This window comes from Dama dama, chromosome 9 (genome assembly GCF_033118175.1).
Source record: "Dama dama isolate Ldn47 chromosome 9, ASM3311817v1, whole genome shotgun sequence".
Taxonomy (NCBI): domain Eukaryota; kingdom Metazoa; phylum Chordata; class Mammalia; order Artiodactyla; family Cervidae; genus Dama; species Dama dama.
In genome coordinates, this window is record NC_083689.1 from 96,828,325 (window position 1) to 96,846,752 (window position 18,428).

General features: G+C 43.1%; 1 protein-coding gene across 7 annotated transcripts in view; it reads left to right on the forward strand.

Annotated features, from left to right (window-relative positions):
* The first annotated feature begins 723 nt into the window (after nt 1–723).
* Nucleotides 724–18,428, forward strand: part of CAST (calpastatin) — a 124,106-nt gene continuing 106,401 nt past the window's right edge. For 2 of the 7 annotated variants that reach the window (XM_061152055.1, XM_061152056.1), the window contains exons 1-2: nt 727–935; nt 17,650–17,712. In XM_061152055.1, coding sequence (XP_061008038.1) covers nt 867–935; nt 17,650–17,712 — 132 coding nt within the window. In that variant the 5' untranslated portion in view covers nt 727–866. Of the gene's footprint in view, nt 936–1,703; nt 1,863–17,649; nt 17,713–18,428 lie in introns of those variants that run through there. The other 5 variants (XM_061152058.1, XM_061152057.1, XM_061152063.1 and 2 more) reach the window with 5 other exon arrangements.

An 18,428-nucleotide genomic window follows, 5' to 3' on the forward strand; every position in this document is an offset into this window, starting at 1 on the left:
GCCCCAAACCAGGAAGTGCTGTTTAAGATGAACCAAATACAAAAGCAATCCCGCCTCCTCCTTGCAAACAAAATTCAACAGCCTCCTGAAAGGCTATGGGGTTTAAACTTGGGATTGTTCTTAGATTTTGATTGGAACCTAAGACTTCTTCCACATAAAACATCATTGCGCTTTCAAAACTACCCCCATCCCAACCCAAAGTAAAGTGGCATAAAACATACAGAGGCCCGCGTGTGTACACACACACACACACACTCACACACTCACAACACACGGAATCACACATAGACCAATTTGTTTCTGCAATCCGCTTCCTTATCCAGAGGGTCCAGGCCCTGGGCCATCTGAGTTGGTAAGTTCTTCTCCTAGTTAACCCAGAGCAGATTGCAGAAAAACTAATTCTTGAGATTCTTAGGGAGGGGGGCTTGAGGTGTAGACGGGGCCACGCCCCGGTTCCGCTCTCCTTGCACAATTGCAAGTCAAGTCTAGGCAAGTCAGAGGAGGAACCCCGCCATCTCCAGCCCCTCCTCTCTGCGACCCACTGGGGCACCCAAGGAGACCTCGGGTGGGTTGGGATGGGGTGGGGTGGGGTGTCCCTGGGAGAAGATACGGGACCCAGAGTGTGAGCTGCAGACAGGGAGCCCGGGGCCGCTGCTGCCCGGGCGCAGCCAGCTACAGGCAGGAAGAGGAGGGCCCTGCCCGGCGAGGGGGAGCCCCCGCGGGTCGGGGCTGGGTCGGAAAAGCTGCCTCACAGGCGCGCCCGCCAGCCCCTCCGCGCCCTAGCTCCCTCCCAGCGCTCCCCGGCTCGGGCCTCCCTTCCAGGCTCCGCCGCGCCTGCCAGAGGCAGCGCTCGCACCGGTCTCGCCATGTCCCAGCCGGGCCCGAAGCCTGCCGCCTCCCCGCGGCCTCGGCGTTCTCCCCGCCACACCCAGGAGGTGAGTGGCGCTCCTACCGCCGGGCTTGAGCGCGGGGAGGATCTCGGGCCCCCCGAAGCCTTGGGTCCACCTCCAGAGGAGGGTTAGCCTGGCTGGCCTGCTGCCCCCGGGCACCACTCCTCCCGGGCCCGGAGAAGCATCTGGGGAGGGGAGGGTGTGGACTCAGAACCTGCCTCTGAGCAGGTGACTGGAGGGGCCCGCGGATGGCCCCAGGTCCCAGCCAATTGCACTGGGCGCGGCCCAAGCCACATTGGAGTGGGCTTCCCTGGCGGCTCTGCCTGCAATGCGGGAGCCCTGGGTTCGATCCCTGGCTTGGGAAGATCCCCTGGAGAAGGGAACTGGCTGCCCACTCCGGTATCCCGGCCTGGAGAATTCCCTGCACTGGATAGTCCATGGGGTGGCAAAGAGTCAGGACACGACTGAGCGACTTTTGCTCACTTCTCACTCATGCGTTGGGAAAAGTTGGTGGATAAGACAGGGGTGGGTGAGAAGCGGATGAGGGTAAAAGGAGAATGAAGTTGATTTGGGACCCCCCGGCATTCCGGAGTCTGTAGGACAGTTCAGCAGAAAAGTCGGGTCTTCCGCGTCCAGTCCAGGCTGCAGGGCGTGGCTGCCTGGAGCAATAACACTTCTTCCCTTAGCAGCTTTGAGCCAAACCGGCGGGGCGGGGCGCGGCGGGGCGGGGTCAGACAGAGGGGCGGGGTCAGACGGAGGGGCGGGGTCGCGGTAGGCCCCGCCCAGCTGCCTTGCCCACCCGCTGACAGTCTTGGGGTTTGCAGAGCCAGCCCCAGCCAGGTCTGCGGCAGGTGGAGTGCGAGCCGGCGGCCCCTTGCTGCGCTGCACCCGTGTCCTTGCCGGGTCCCTCGCTGCGCCACTCGGAGCACATCCATCGTCGCCATGGCATTTGCAAGCTGGTGGTACAAGACGGTAAATGGGAGCGATCGTCCCTTGGCAGGACTGGGAAGGGAATGTGCCCTGCCTTCCTGGGCTGCAGGCGAGGTCACTGTTCAGGATTTTGCCGGCGAGGGTTGGGGAGCAGGTTGTGACCTCCTCTCAGACCTTCAGGGGAGGCTCCGGGAGAGGCTGAGACCCACCCTGCTGTGGTATGTGGGAGCCAGCTCGGACGTGCACGTGCTGGTCGGCGTGAGTTCAGGCTCACAAGTTGAATGGCACAGGGATTGTTGCCGGAGGAATTCTGCCCTCGGACGCGGATTCCTGGATAAACGCGGACTCAGAAAGAGCTCAGCTCTAGAGTTTTTTGTTGTTTTGTTTTTTTTAACTCATAAGTAAAGTGCAAAACTTTCAGAGGCGTGTTGTTGGGCCTGCATTTTCCAACGCAAAGTAGAGAGGCAACCAAGATAGTGGGGTGGGGCAAGGAGAAAAATCCCAAAACTCCAAGGAACATAAACAACTGAGATCAAGACCCTTGTTGAGAATGAGAGAGAGAGGGAGGGCGAGGGAGATTCTATACTTTATTGCTTGGATCAGGGGCAAAGATGTTCCATTTATTTAATGCGCTGATGCTTGTCTGGCCATGTAAGTGTGATATCAAGTCAAGCTGGTACTTGTAATGTTTTGAACCAGGAAGCATGCTTTAATATAATATTAGGATGCTTTCCAAAATAATAACAATACACACAAGTCTTGCTGACAGAAAGGATAGAAATATTTATATCCCATTGATTTATGATGAGAATTGGAAAAAAATAGTTAAGTACACCCTTCTCTCTCATCATGTGGTATTGGGAACAGCAAGAGTGTTGTAATCAGGCACTCTTTAGAGAGAAACCTTGTATTGGAATCAGTAATATGTCCCTTTCCAGCCAGTGGCCATTCACTGAGCATCTACTATGTGTCAGACTCAATATTAGCCTCGAGGTGGAAAATGAGACAGAATTCTTGTTCTCTTTTTTTCAACCGGTTTCCACATCTATAAAACGTGGGTGATAATAGGTACCACATAAGGGTTGCTGAAGACTTAATTCCTGAATAAAAGTACCATGCCCATACATTGTTAATGATTGGAAATTTCCATTTCCCTTGAGATGTTTCTTCATGAATGCTTCCTTGTACATTTTCTGGGTTTTTTAAATGTAGCATCTTATTGATGTGCTAAGAGCAAAAGTTTACTTTGAGTCATTATTGTTCTAAGGTTCTTATCAAAATGCACTACATGAATTACCTGCAAATATCAATAACAGTGGTTCAGAGCTAACATCACTCTTCTTCCAAATTCATGATTCTTTTAAAGGAAATTATGCGGGAATATTGGGATGAAAATAGTTTAAAGGTATGTTTTTAACCCTATTATGTATAAGCACAGTCTGACATCTTTGCCAAAACCTCTCTTATAATCCAGTGTTGGAACTATTCTAAATTTTCTTTTTCTGCTAGTAGCAACCTCCTAGAATCAGCAACCTGCCTGTGATGAAGCTCTAACTTTTCCCTAACCAGAGCTGTTCAAATATAGTGTGAGCCACATATGTGATTTTAAATTTTCTAGTAGTCACCTTAGCTGACAGAGGAAATTAATACTAACAACATATTTTAATTAGCCCACTATATCCTAAGTGGTATTATTTCAACATGGAATCAATGTGTAAATCATTGGGATATTGTAAATTTTCTTTTTCATTTTCTTCAAATTCCGGTGTGTATTTATACTTAGAGCACATCTCAGTTAACATGACATATTTCAAGTGCTTAATAGGCATGAGTGGCTAATGGCTACTGTATTGGACAGTATAGCTCTAGACATTGGTTTCTAACCACTCTGGTGGCTGTGAGGGGATGCCCACAGCCATGTTGAGAATTAAACGAAAGTTGTGGACCACTTTCCCACAACAAAATATACGCACACACAGAAGACCATCTATAATCCCTTAAAGATCTATGGAGCCAACTTATATACATATATATGATTTATATTACATGCTATTAAATATAGCATTTATGCAGTTTATTAATACAAAAATTTTATACAAAAACACTATATAATGCATATCTGCACATATGTATATCATGCTTCAGTAAGTCCTATAATTAAAATGTCTTTACTGAGATCCTTCAATTACTGAAAAAGATTGTGAATGAGCTAACTTTAAAAATGTAGGCAGAATAAGATAAAATAATTGAAGGGTGTATCTATGATGTGTTTTGTTTAAGGGATTGCCACCTATGAAACCAATCAATGAAACACTTCAATGTATATTTTCCCAGTGAATACCATGAGTATTATGGATCTATCTTTTGAAGAACTCTGTGGTTTTAGTAAAAAAAAAACAAGCAAACAAAAAATTTACAAAGCTAGATTTGAAGAACATCTGATGACCTTCATAATGATGAAGCATGAAGAAGAGTACATTTGGTTGGCTAACACCAGTAATCATATTCCTAAGTTGACTCTATTAGACCATGTTAATTAAAGATGTTTCTTAGCCTAATTAGACCTATTGGGCCAATGGCAGAGTCATCTAGGAGCTCAGTCATTTGGGAGGCCCTGTCATTGTGACCAGCCTGGAAAGAGTGTCACAAACCTTCCCTGGCAGGACAGACCACTTGGCTGCAGTGACTTTTAAGAGTAAGGAATGTAAATTATAGATTCTGCAAAAAGGGCACAGCACCGCCGCCTTCTGCCCCACCCCCAACCCGCCCCCGCCGCGGTCTCTGAATTGGTTTGCTTCACATTGCAGATAAGAGTACACCTGATGATACTATTCTTTAATCCATTTTGATACTTCCCAGAAATTTAATTGTATTCTATAAATACTTTTTAAAGAATGATGTAGCTTGCTGGTGGTGGAAACAGTGGGTGGCCCCTTGAGGTTCCAAGGTGATCTAGTGGGTAATTAGTTCTGAGTAGACTGTCTCAATGGAGTATAAAACCGCTAAGCAATCCGTCTTTGTTTTGTTTTTTTCCCGAGGTTTTAAAAAAAAATTTTATTGTGGTAACATACAGAAAATTTACCATCTTTACCATTTATAGCTGTAAAGTTCAGTGGAATTAAATATTCATAATTCTTGTGCGACCATCACTACCATCTAGCTTCAGAACAATTTTTATCTTGCAGAACTGGGGCTCTATACCCATTAAACAATACATTCTCATTCAATTTTCATATTTACATTTGAACGCATGGTACTATATTCCAGTATCTGTATTCCTTATCATTTTTATTGTATTATGAAAACATTTAACCTGAAATGGACCCTCTTAACAAATTTTAAGTATACAGTGCATTAGTGTTCACGGTAGGTACAATACTGTACAGCAGATCTCTAGAGCTTATTCATCTTCCTTGACCGAAACTTTATGCCTGTTGATCAGTAACTCTGCATTCTCCTCTGCATCCACCTCAGTCCCTGCCAGCCATCATGCTACTTTCTGTCTCTATGATTTTGACTCTCCTAGGCACCTCAGATCAGTGGAGTTTTATAGTATTTGCCTTTTTGTGACTGGCTTATTTCATTGGACTTCCCTGGCGGCTCAGACAGTAAAGCGTCTGCCTGCAATGTGGGAGACCAGGGTTTGATTCCTGGGCCAGGAAGATCTCCTGGAGAAGGCAGTGGCAACCCACTCCAGTACTATTGCCTGAAAAATCCCGTGGACGGAGGAGCCTGGTAGGCTACAGTCCATGGGGCCACAAAGAGTCAAACACAACTGAGAGACTTCACTAATCCCCTCAAGGTTCATCCATGTTAAAGCATACATCAAAATTTTCTTCCTTTTAAGGCTGAAATACATTCACACACACACACACACACACACACACACACACACACACACACACAGCATTTTGCTTATCCATACAACTACTGTGGAAAACAGTAAGGTGGTTCCTCAAAAAACGTCCGTACATGGAAGCAACCCAAGCATACTTGACGATGTCGCCCAGGTCCCGTAGGCTCTATTTGTTATGTGTTGGTCGCTCAGTCATGTCCGACTCTCTGCGACCCCGTGGACTGTAGCCTGTCGGGCTCCTCGGTCCATGGGATTCTCCAGGCAAGAATCCTGGAGTGGGTTGCCACATCCTCCTCCAGGGGATCTTCTCGCCCAGGGATCAAACCTCGATCTCCTGCATTGCAGGCAGATTCTTTACTATCTGAGCCATCAGGGACACTATGTAGGCTGTATTTGCTTTAATCATTTTTCTTTCTGTTCCTCAGACCCTATAATTTCAGTTACCCTATTTTTGATTGCCATGATTCTTTCTTCAACCTCCTCAAGTCTGCCTTTGAATCCCTCTAGTGAGTTTTTCATTTCAGTTATTATATGTCTCCACTCTAGAATTTCTTTTTGGTTTCTTTTTAGATTATCTATTTTTTCTTGGTATCTCCGTTCTGTTTATGCATTGTTTTCTTGACTGTCTCCACACTTGCTTTAGTTCTTTGAGCATCTTTAAGGCAGTTGTTTTAAAATTTTTGTCTAGTGTATCTACCATCAGCTCTTTCTCAGGGACAGTTTCTGTTGTTTATTTGTTTTCCCCCTTGATTGGGCAATACATCTCTGTTTCTTTGCATGCTTTGTGATTTTTTTTGTTGTTGTTGTTGAAAACTGGACGTTTGAATCATTGAAAGCTTTGGAAATCAAATTCTCCTCTTTCCCTAGGGTTTGCTGTCTTGTTTTTGATAATGATGGGCTCTTTTTGTGCCAAGGTTCAGCCAAAAGTGTACACTTAAGAGCTTCTCAGGTCTTTTCTGATTCTGTACCTTTCCCTGGGCGTGAGCAGTCCGTGATCAGAATACAGCCCCACAGTGTTTGGAGGGCAGAGTCCTTTCCGCATGCTCCAGTGCGTACTTACTTGCCTGCTGTGAGTTTTGTGTGCTCAGGCACTCAGTCCTGTCTGACTCTTTGCGACCCCAGGACTGTGGCCTGCCCACCTCCTCTCACAGTTGGATATTTCCGGGCCAGAATACTGGAGTGGGTTGCCATTTCCTCCTCCAGGGATCTTCCCAACCCAGGGATCAAACCCACGTCTCCTGAGTCTTCTTTACCCCTGAGCCACCTGAGCTGTGAATTGGGGATGAGGAATGGGCAGCAGCTGCTGAGCTGAGCTGAAATGGATGCAAATTAACCAAAACTTACCATTTAAATGTTCCCCTGGAAGTTGCAAGTCTTTGATAGACTCCAGAACTTCACAGTAGTTACATCAGACAGATTCTGCCAGGGAGATTTTCTTCCAGGTCGGGGGATGGATTCCTGGCACCTCTTACTTCATCTTCCCAGAATCCTCCCTTTAAACTGTTTTAAGGATTGAAATCCTGTTAATGTGATTTTAAACCTCTGTTCTTCAAGTTGTTTCATTTTCTTTTCATAAAGAATGACCCAGAAAGCTTTGCAGCGACCATAAAGAAAAAATATCCAGTGTCTTTCACTTAAGAGAAGTGTGAAATTACTTGATCCAATGAGTACCATCTATGTAAGTTGCTTCCTCAGATGGGAGAGTCATTTAACTCCAGAAGAAAAAGGGTCTATTGTTAGGTTTCCTAAAATGTATGGAATTCCTTCTGACACTGGAGAACTTATAGAACATAAAAATGCTTTGGTAAAGGCCAAAGATGTTCACAGTTGCTTATTGCCCACCTGCCATGTGTCATGTTTTGAGCAGGGTGCTCTGGACACAAAAATTGTGCTGATGGTCCATGCCTGGTCTTCGCTTGCATTTCTCAAAAATCACAAGCACAGCCTAAAGACTAGTACAAAAGAGGCAGAGTAGCTATTGAAATTCTCATGGTGTCATCTTTGACTCAGAGGAAATTCAAAAAGCCTTACTACAGTGGAACCCCTAAGCTAAACACGGCAGAAAGGCAGTCAATGTTACTTCTGAAAACTGGGCTAAAAGAAGGTGTGCCCTTAAACTGCCACCTGGGCATGTCTACCAGAATGTGAAAATGTTGGAGAAAAGCAAACAGAATTCAGGGAAACATGAGGATTTCAGAATTATACATATGCAGTTAAACCTTAATTTGTGTCTTCTTTTCTATGAGAACCCCAAAGAAGGTTATCCTGTATTTCTATAGTTTGATAACAAATGGTTTTAGAGAAGCAGAAAGATAGCATGCATCACACCTTTCATTTACTTTCTTTAAATAATTATTCCCCCTATGAAACCTAGCACACAGCGGCTGCTCACTGATTATTTCTTTAGTAAATGAATTCTTCCCCTCATACTAGCCTTCTCCATTATTTTGGGGTTTTCGGTATTAAAAGCAAGTAAAAATGGCTAGGATATTCCCTTTGTGTGACTCCGTTGTTGTTCAGTTGCTAAGTTGTGTCCGACTCTTTTGCAGCCCCATGGATTGCAGCCTGCCAGGCTTCTCTCTCCGTGGGATTTCCCAGGCAGGAATCCTGGAGTGGGTTGCCATTTCCTTCTCCAGGAGATCATCCCTTTCCAGGGATTGAACCCATGTCTCCTGCATTGGCAGGTGGATTCTTTACTACTGAGCCTCCAGTGGAAACCCTTTGTGTAACTTTAGGGAGATACTAGCTCTTAAGAAAATTCAAATAATTTTAAAAGGTTTTTTTTAGCACAGAGGCAGAGAGAATAATGTAACACCCTCCCCTTGTCCCCATCACCTTCTATAATTATCAACATTGTGACATTGTGCCTATCCTGCCTTATCTATCTTACTAGAAGCCCCACCAGCACACACACCCCCCACACCCTTGAAGTATTTTATAGCATGGGGATTGCACAATAAGTGTTATCCCTGTGACCAGGCTGGTGTTTGTTGTTTGAAAAAAATGAGTTCTCTGTTCCCTGTGAACTTTGTTTCCTCATTTGTAATATGGAAATGTGAAACTAATAAACTTATCAGATGAATCTTGTTCCTTTGTACTTATGGCAAGTTAAAACCTAAATTCCCTGCTGTATTATTTATAGCCTTAGAAAATGAGAGCTTAAACCTTTGTTTCTTCTCATATTCATTTTATTGTCTCATAATTCACCATGCCAATGAAAAAGAAGGGAGTGAAATGACCTTTATTGTGTTCTTAAAATGAACGAGCCAGTGGACCAGGCTCCTCATTAACATCAGTTGTTTCATACATGAGCCAGCCCCTGGGGTAGGCATCATGACCTGCATTTTACAAGGAGAAAACAGAAAGTTTAAATTATTGGCTCAAAGTCTCATAGCATTTCAGGCCCACATTCCTCCTGTCTTACCCGATTTTGGGGAATGGAATGGAATGCAGGGAGCTGGTTGCCAGGTAACAGAAGAGTCTGGGAAGCCGACTGGGGTGGATGAGGCAACACGGGTTAGTAATCTAGGAAGCTGCTACCAGTCCTAGACTGGAGGGGAAGCAGGATCACCCTGCAGAAGCTGAAACCACTGGGGGCCCGTCCTGCAGCAGGCCCCCACGGAGGCAGCCATCACACATTCCTGCTACACCAATTGACCGGGGTCAGGGCAGGGAGTCCACCCTAGGGCAAGCAGGTCCACATCAGTCTGCACCAGGGAGCCTGTTGTAAAGCAAAACCAGCTTTCCATCTTGAGCCTTATGTTTGTTTGCTGAACAGTCTTGTTTTAGAAAGCAGAATATATGCAAAAATTGATTTTTAAGGGACTTTGCAGGAAGTCCAATTTGCATGTCGTCTCTTAATTTTTCAAGCTATTTTTTTCAGCTTTAAAAAAAGTCTTTTACCTAGTCTGCTAACCTGAAAAGAGCAAAAGTACTTCTCAAGGAATGTTTAGAGGTTTGTTGGAAATGCAGTCATCAGTCAAGAATTGTTTGTCGAACCACTACCATAGGACTAGGAAAAAAAGAATTTAAACTACCGTCTGGTTGAGCAGGCAAAATATACATTTATGAAGTAATCAGTAAGCAGGAGCATATATAATAAAGTGCTGATTCGTTTGCTTTACTAAGAAAATAGAGACTTACATGCAACATGAAGATCTGATGTGCCATTAGCAGGACAAGGCTCAGAACTAGTCAGAAAATGCTGGGTTGAACACAGGGCACTGGGTTCCTGCCTTGAAAGTCAGTTTACCCAGGAGGCCCTGAGCTGCCCTGGCCTGTCTGACTTGGGGAAGCTCCTATGGGTGCTGACTCATGGGGGTGATTGGAGGAGTAGAAACCTCTACTTCCTGTCCTGGTGCCCACAGAGCTCCTCTCCAGGCAGTGGTTTTGGTCCTAGCTGGGTGTTAGTTTCAGCTGGGGAAGGATGAACATCTGTGCCCAGCATCACCACTGGATAAGCTAAATCTGAATCCCTGGATTCTAGCTTAAGCGTTTCCAAAAGTGCTTGGGTGCTTGAGACCTGCACTGAAAGATGAGTTATCGTTCAGTCGCCAAGTCTTTTCTGACTCTTTTCGACACTATGGACTGCCACCCACCAGGCTTCCCAGTCCTTCACCATCTCCCTGAGTTTGTTCAAGCCCATGCCCATTGAGTCATTGATGCCATCTAACTGTCTCATCCTCTGTTGCCCACTTCTTCTCCTGAGCTGTCTTTCCCAGCATCAGGGTCTTTTCCAATGAGTTGGCCAAAGTACTGGAGCTTCAGCTTTAGCATCAACCCTTTCCAATGAATATTCAGGGTCGGTTTCCTCTAGGACTGACTGGTTTGATTTCCTTGCTGTCCAAGGGACTCTCAAGAGTCTTCTCCAGCACCACAGTTTGAAGGCATCTATTCTTCAGTGCTCAGCCTTTTTAATGGTCCAACTCTCACACCGTACATGACTACTGGAAAAACTGTTGCTTTGACTATACAGACCTTTGTCAGAAAAGTAATGTCTCTGCTTTTTAATATGCTGTCTAGGTTGGTCATAGCTTTTCTTTCAAGGAGCAAGTGTCTTTTAATTTCATGACTGCACTCACCATCTGCAGTGATTTTGGAGCCCAAAAAAATAAAATCTGTCACTGTTACCATTTTTTCCCCATCTATTTGCCATGAAGTGATGGAACCAGATGCCAGAATTTTAGTTTTTTGAATGTTGAATTTTAAGCCAACTTTTTCACTCTCCTCTTTCACCTTCATCAAGAGGCTCTTTAGTTCTTCACTTTCTGCCATTAGTGCTGTCATCTGCATATCTGAGGTTATTGGTATTTCTCCCTGCAATCTTGATTTCAGCTTCTGATTCATCCAGCGTGGTATTTCACATGATATACTCTGCAACTAAGTTAAATAAGCAGGATGACCATATACAGCCTTGATCTACTCCTTCCCCAAATGTGAACCAGTCCATTGCTCCATGTCCAGCTTTAACCATTGCTGCTTTTCCTGCATGCATGTTTCTCGGAGGGCAGGTGAGCTGGTCTGGTATTCCCATCGCTTCGATGTGCTGTCTAGGTTTGTCATAGCTTTTCTTCCATGGAGCAACCCACAGCTAAATGAAGGCTTTCTGATCCTTAGGGAGCACGCCCACCCCACCCTCCCCAGCAAGCCTTTGTCTCCGTCTGCAGCAGTGGTGCAGGGAGGGAGCTGAGCGGGGTGCACCAGGCTCCAGAGGGCCCTGGGGTTACGGTTGATCACTTCTTGATTTTGCCACAGCTCTCAATGGACATACAAACATTCATCTCCATCAGCATTCCCCAAACTGCAGAAGGAAAATCTTCCAGCTGTTTTCACATAATCTTTATTATTTTCCTAAACAGTTTTATTTGGATGTAATTCATAATTTGCCCTTTAAAACATACTATTCAGTATTTTTAATATTTTATTATTTTATTATTGAAAGTGAAAGTGAAAGCCGCTCAGTCATGTCCCACTCTTTGCGACCCCATGTGCTATACAGCCCATGGGATTCTCCAGGCCAGAACACTGGAGTGCGTAGCCCTTCCCTTCTCCAGGGGATCTTCCCCACCCAAGGATCGAACCCAGGTCTCCTGTGTTGCTGGAGGATTCTTTACCAGCTGAGTCACAAGGGAAGCCCCATTTTATTATTAACTCAGTATTATTATTTTATTAGTACTGAGTACAGAGTTGTCCAAGCATCACTTTAAGGTCATTTTACAATGTTTTGTCATCCCCTAAAGGAAACTCAGTTCCTTTTTTTTTGGTTTTAAATCTAACAGAGGCGTTTCAGAAGCACACTAGCTTTTGATGCTCTTTCACAGCTGAGCTTAGACTTGCAGAAGCTCAATTTTTGTCTGTCTTCCTTCTCTTTTAATATGTGTAGAAGTTTGAGCTTCATCTCATCCTGTGACATATGCCCTTATCTCTGAGTGTGTCAGGGTGTATCTGGGTAGCACTGGGAGGCGGCCCCAAATGCTGCAGAGTCAAAGCCTGGCGCTACCGTGCGTCCTTAGCTGGGTGGGAGCACAGTGCCAAGCTTCATGGCTCCTTGCTCCTGTTGATTTCCTGACACATTTGTGAGATTGCTAGGGCAGAAAACTGTATGCATATTAATGCTGTCTTCTAGAATGAGGACAAAGGACAGCTATGCTTACCAAATATATAGCGATGCCAGGAGACAGGAAACAGTTTGGAAAATTCTTTTTGAAGCAAGACCAAAAAGCCCTTTATCTGATATTTTATCTGCCTCTGAACTCCTGTCACTCTTGTTCTTTCATGTGTTTTCATCTTAGCTGCTGGCTTCCGGGGCCTTATCCTCCTAATGAAATGTCTCCTGCTTTAGGGCTGGGATCCTGCACTTCCTGTCTTTGCTCCTGTCCAGCTCCTAAAACATCCTAAAACAGGATGACACTTTGCTGTTGTGTGTCTGATTAATTTCATAAAAAAAAAAAAAAAGAACAGTTTTAGAATAGGAAGGTTTTATCTGGGTTTTGTTGTTTTTTTGCTTTGTTTTGCTTTTAGAGCATTGGATTAATACTTTCTTGATGGGCATCAGAAGTTTTCAGCTAGCTGTTAACTAACCCAACCTCTGGCCTCCAGACTGTAACCCACACATGTAGCTGACATGTAGTGTGACTGAGGAGGACCTCACGTTTCACATCCTATTTCTTTATCAATAAAATGAGCTGTCAGTTGTGTCCCTAGAGTTTTTTACTGAGATGGCAGTCAAGGAGACCACAGAGAGGAAATGCCCAGTGCTGGGCTCACAAAGGAGATGCTTGGAACGTGTGAGTTTCTTTCCACTCTTACAGAAAAGTCCTTCCTGGATATTTCAGGTTTGTGGTTCAGTTCCTGACTCCTTCCCTTTTCCATGTTTCTCTCAGCTCATCCCAACCCATCAACTACATGTAGTGATAATAGACAAAGATTTCTTTCTTCACTCTTTGAGATGCTTGCTGCGGGTTCCTAAGCTGGATCACATCTGAATTGTATAATGTCCAAACATTTATTTCACCAGTGGAATGGAAAGTATATGGAAAGTACACAGGTATTCCATGAATTTAGAAATCATGCCCTTTGAGTCTCTCTCCATGAAAAGACTTAACTGATTTTATATCATTAGTAAGCTACTGAATGGACTTCCCTGGTGGCTCAGACGGTAAAGAATCCGCCTGCAGTGTGGGAGACCTGGGTGCGATCCCTGGGTTGGAAAGATCCAGATCCCCTGGAGGAAGGCATGGCAACCCACTCCCGTATTCTCGCCTGGAGAACCCCATGGACAGAGGGGCCTGACGGGCTACAGTCCCTGGGCTCGCACGGAGTCGGACACAACTGAGTGATTAAGCACAGCCCAGCACAAGCTACTGAATGTTGAATAAGCTCCAAGAAATGCAAGGCAGCACTTCATTTATGAAGTTGTTATTTACTGGAAATTGAATGGCATTAGGTCATTCTTATTAATTCTCTTAGAGTTTTGTTAGAGTGAGGATGTATTGTAGTTACAGAAGGAAAAGTCCTCAATTTAAGGACATGCTTGATAAAATGTTTAGGAGTAGTCTCAGGATATCTACAATTTATGTTCAAATGCTGGTACATATACAAATATATGTAGATTATGTATCTGTCCATTATATGGTAACAATAGTTAATAGTTGTTGACTCTAAGTGGTGGGACTATGGATATTCATTGTATTTTTTTTTCAACTTTTCTATATGTTAGAAAATTTTTATAATAAAAAGCCAGGTTAAAAAAACTGGAAAAATAATCCTTATAGTTCCTAAAAAATGTGATTTTCATTTATATTATTATACTTAATTTATTGAGAGCAAATATTTCTTTTGAAGTTAAAAAACACCAATTCTTATAGTACATAATTTTTATAATATGTCATTGCAAGTCAACATTTAAAAAAAAGTATTTGCTTTTTTAAAACCTCATTTTGTAAAACTTATTTATAATAGACACTTTAAGCAAAAAAAAGCATTTGCTATATATATATATATATATATATATATATATATATATGTATGTATACATACACACACACATATACATCTACATCTCCCTCTCAAACTATTATTTGGAAACTACATAATTGTTAGGGATTTTGAGCATTTCAGTGGAAGCAAATAACTGATGATGTTGGTTAATCTGGGGGACTGCAATTTTGAAACAGCAGGGAATCAACTTCATAAACATTTTATAGTGAGATATCTATCTACCTTTGTTTTAAAGAGAAAAGGCTGTCTGCATGTTTACCATAGGGTAAATCATAATATATGTTTGCCACCCGAGCGTGAAGCAAAGCGGGACCTTGCGGAGAGCATGGAGCCTTGCCCAAGACAAGAGCGAGTTGCTGTCTGTATTCTCATTTCTAAAATGGGACTTCACAGGTGGTGCTAGTGGCTAAGAACCCGCCTGCCAATGCAGAAGACTCAAGAGACATGGGTTCAGTCCCCGGGTCGGGAAGATCCCCTGGAGGAGGAAATGGCAACCCACTCCAGTATTCTTGCCTGAAGAATCCCATGGCGAGAGGAGCCTGGTGGGCTACAGTCCCTGCGGTCACAAAGAGTCGGACACTACTGAGCGAATAAGCACATTTCTTATGTGGAGTAATCGTACTTCCTAAAAGTAAATGAGGCAGTATGTTCAGTGTGTTTAAACAGTGGATATTGTTGGTACTAGATATTACCTACTGGTGATAAGAAATGAATGTGATGTCATGGTTCTAAATTTACCAGTTCTGAAAGGAGACAGTTTGAATACATTTGTGTCATGTAGACCCATCCCTCTCAAATTCTGTCTCCAAACATTGAATAATGCTTCCCTTTTGCTCACCAGTTATTCTTAAAACTTATCAATTGCCATCTAGCTCTGACATATATATGTAGGCTTTTAAATGGCTCTTGTTTTTTCAAGATTCATTAATTACTCAATACCTACTGCTCTCAAGTATGGACAAACTCTTTTTTTTTTTTCTTTTACACACATCCCATCTTCTTTATTCATCATCTGTTGATGGATACAGGTTGCTTCTGTGTCTTGGCAATTGTAAATAATGCTGTAAATGTAAACATGAACATTGTTGTTGTTGCTAGGCTGTGTTCAACTCTTTTGTGACCCCTTGGACTATAGCCCGCCATGCTCCTCTGTCTGTGCTTCCCTCATAGCTCAGTCGGTAAAGAATCTGCCTGCAATGCAGGAGACCCGGGTTCAAGTCCTGGGTCAGGAAGACCCCCTGGAGAAGGAAATGGCAACCTGCTCCAGGATTGCCTGGAGAATCCCATGGACAGAGGAGCCTGGTGGGCTATAGTCCATGGGGTCGCATGAGCAGGACACAGCTTAGTGACTAAACCACCACCACCTCCTCTGTCCATGAAGTTTCCCAGGCAGGAATACTGGAGTGGGTTGCCATTTCCTTCTCCAGGGGTGGACAAGCTCTTGACTAGGTCATCTGGGTGAAAGAAACCCTGTAGAGAACTTCATTTACCAAGATACTGCTGTCTGCCTACTTTTCCGTGGGCAGAAATTCATGAGAGGTTTCTGTTTGGGGAAAAGTTTTCCATTCGTGAAAGTGATTTCTTTCTAGTTTTTATACAAAGAACTACTGAAAGATTTCACCCACATGTCTAATATTGCTTAGCCTTTTTATTTTACAAAAATATCTGTTGATATGATTTAAAGAAATATTATCTTGTTTCATTTTATCATAGTATGTGTGGTGTAGTTACTAAGTCATGTCTGACTCTTGTGATCCCATGGAGTGTAGCCCACCAGGATTCTCTGTCCATGGGATTTTCCAAGCAAGGATACTGAAGTGGGTTGCCATTTCTTTCTCCAGGGGATCTTTCCAACCCAGGGATCAAACCCAGGTCTCCGGCATTGCAGGCAGATTCTTTACAGACTGAGCCATGGGGGAAGCTCTTATCATAGCATAGAGACAATAGATTTACAGTCAGAAAACCAGCTTTGCAAGCTTTTCTCATTTACTAGGTGTATGTCTTTGTGAAAAGCACATCACATGACTTTTATTCTTAATTATTTTAATCCATGAAATCACGTGAGTGTCTTTTATTGTATCAGATAAAAATGTATATGAAAGTGCCTTGTAAGTAATAAAAAATGGTAAACATTATTATTATTTTTGTTATTATTGTCATTCTTTTTCATTTGAATAACTTAAGTGACCTGCATATCCAGGTTTGATTCCACTGTACTGAACATGATGGGGTTTTATGTTTCAATTTAACTAAAGATTATTGGGCTAAGACCCAATAGTGAGCTTTTCATTTTCTTATATTTAGGTTCCTTTTCCCACTTTCTTGCATATCCCACTTGTACAAGAAATAAAGCAATTCTTTGTCCCTAATTTTCATGAACATAAAATATTTTCATTTCTCAAAAAAAATTCAAGAATGCGAACTCCCCCGTTGGTCCAGTGGTTGGGAGTCTGCCTTCCAGTGCGGGGGGTGGGAGTTTGATCCCTGATGGGAGAATTAAGATCCCATATGCAACTAAGCCCCACCCCAGCTTAGTTGGGGCTAGAGAGGCCACACACCTCACCTGAGACCCAATGCCACCAAAAATAAATAAAATAAATATTTTTTTGAAAAATTCAATAATCTGCATGGCTTCTTTTATCTTATCAAACCAAATAGCATGTAAACTATTTGAAGCTTTTATGTACCACATAAAAATACTTCCTTGCCAATGCAGGAGATATCAGAGAAAGATGTGAATTTGCTCCCTGGGTTGGGAAGATCCCCTGGAGGAGGGCATGGCAACCCACTCTAGTGTACTTGCCTGGAGAATTCCATGAACAGAGGAGCCTGGTGGGCTGCAGTCCATGGGGTTGCAAAGAGTCAGACAGGACTGAAGCAACGTGACATGCATGCAAAAATACTTCCATTCATCACCAGTGTCCTCGTGAGAAAAACAATTCTGATTCAGGACATAATGAAATTCTAAAGCCACAGGTAATGAGTGGTGCAGGTATGGTCTTTCCAATGCACGCTTTATCTTTCTGTGTTGGTAAATAGACAGACAGAACTCCAGAGAATTTCCTCCCTTGAGTTCATGCTGAACTGAGGCTTAAGTAATGGCTTTGGCTCAACATGGTCCTCAGACATCTCATCTCCATGAGGAACCAGATGTCGCCTATGCTGGCAATTTGGGCTTTGAAATTCCAGGAGGCATTTTGTAGGAGACAAGATGCTGCCTTGGCACCACCATCAGATCTATGTCTGGTTAATTAGAGACTTACTTTCTGCATCCCAAATAAGTGTCTGTAGCTTCCCTTTATTTTTGAAGGTCACCTATGTCAATGGAGAATTATTAACAGGTCTCAGGAGGAAGATTAAAGGTGTCCTTGTTTTTATAGTCTGTATATTTAGCCCTTTGGGATTAAAGTCACTATTATATTATCTTGTATCACCTCCCTCTATTAAACATTATCTCTTTTAATATTTTTACAGCATGTCAGTGGAAAAACCAGTGGATCGTCTTCCAAGTCAGGAGAAAAGAAAGGATCAGATGAGGTAATTTCTACAATACTGAATTTTCATTTTCTCTTGTTTTTAAATTGTGAATTCTATCATGAAATAAATAATGAGGTCGCCAATATCTCCTACTAGAATGTTGGCAAATTTAGTTTTAACTAAGAGCTGCTTCAATGCTGCAAGTGGAAATCATTAAAAATAAATAAAGTGTTCCTCAGAGAGGAACTATTTCCTCTAGAAATAGTTTTCATTTAGACATAGAACTCAGTTATTTAGGGTGTTGTCTTTATAGGAATTGGTGAATCTTAATTGTTTTTTTTGTTTTTTGTTTTTTGGTAAGCGAAAACATACAGAAGGGAAACCAAATGCTATTGTTGAAAAGGAAATCTTTTTTTATGAGAGTCATCGTGAAAGGAGAACAGTGATAACCTAGATGAAACCAGTCATTCAGGTTCATAAACAAAAGGGAGAGAAAAGGACTATTTTTATTTGGTTCCATCCTGTGGAAATACTAGTGAAAGCAAGCCTCACTTTGAGATGGGTTGTCTCTGAGTCCGTGAATTTCTCCTTTCACTGAACGATATCCCATTATGTTTAGTATCAGCATCCTCTGGTCTCCATGGAAGGGTCGTGTGAAAGTGCTAGCCTCTGAGAGGGTCCTAGGCTTGCTTCCTTTTGCTGCTTTTTACATTTGAAATCTCAATGGAATATTCATCTTCATTCAGTAGAAATAATTATCATCATTCACCCCAGTT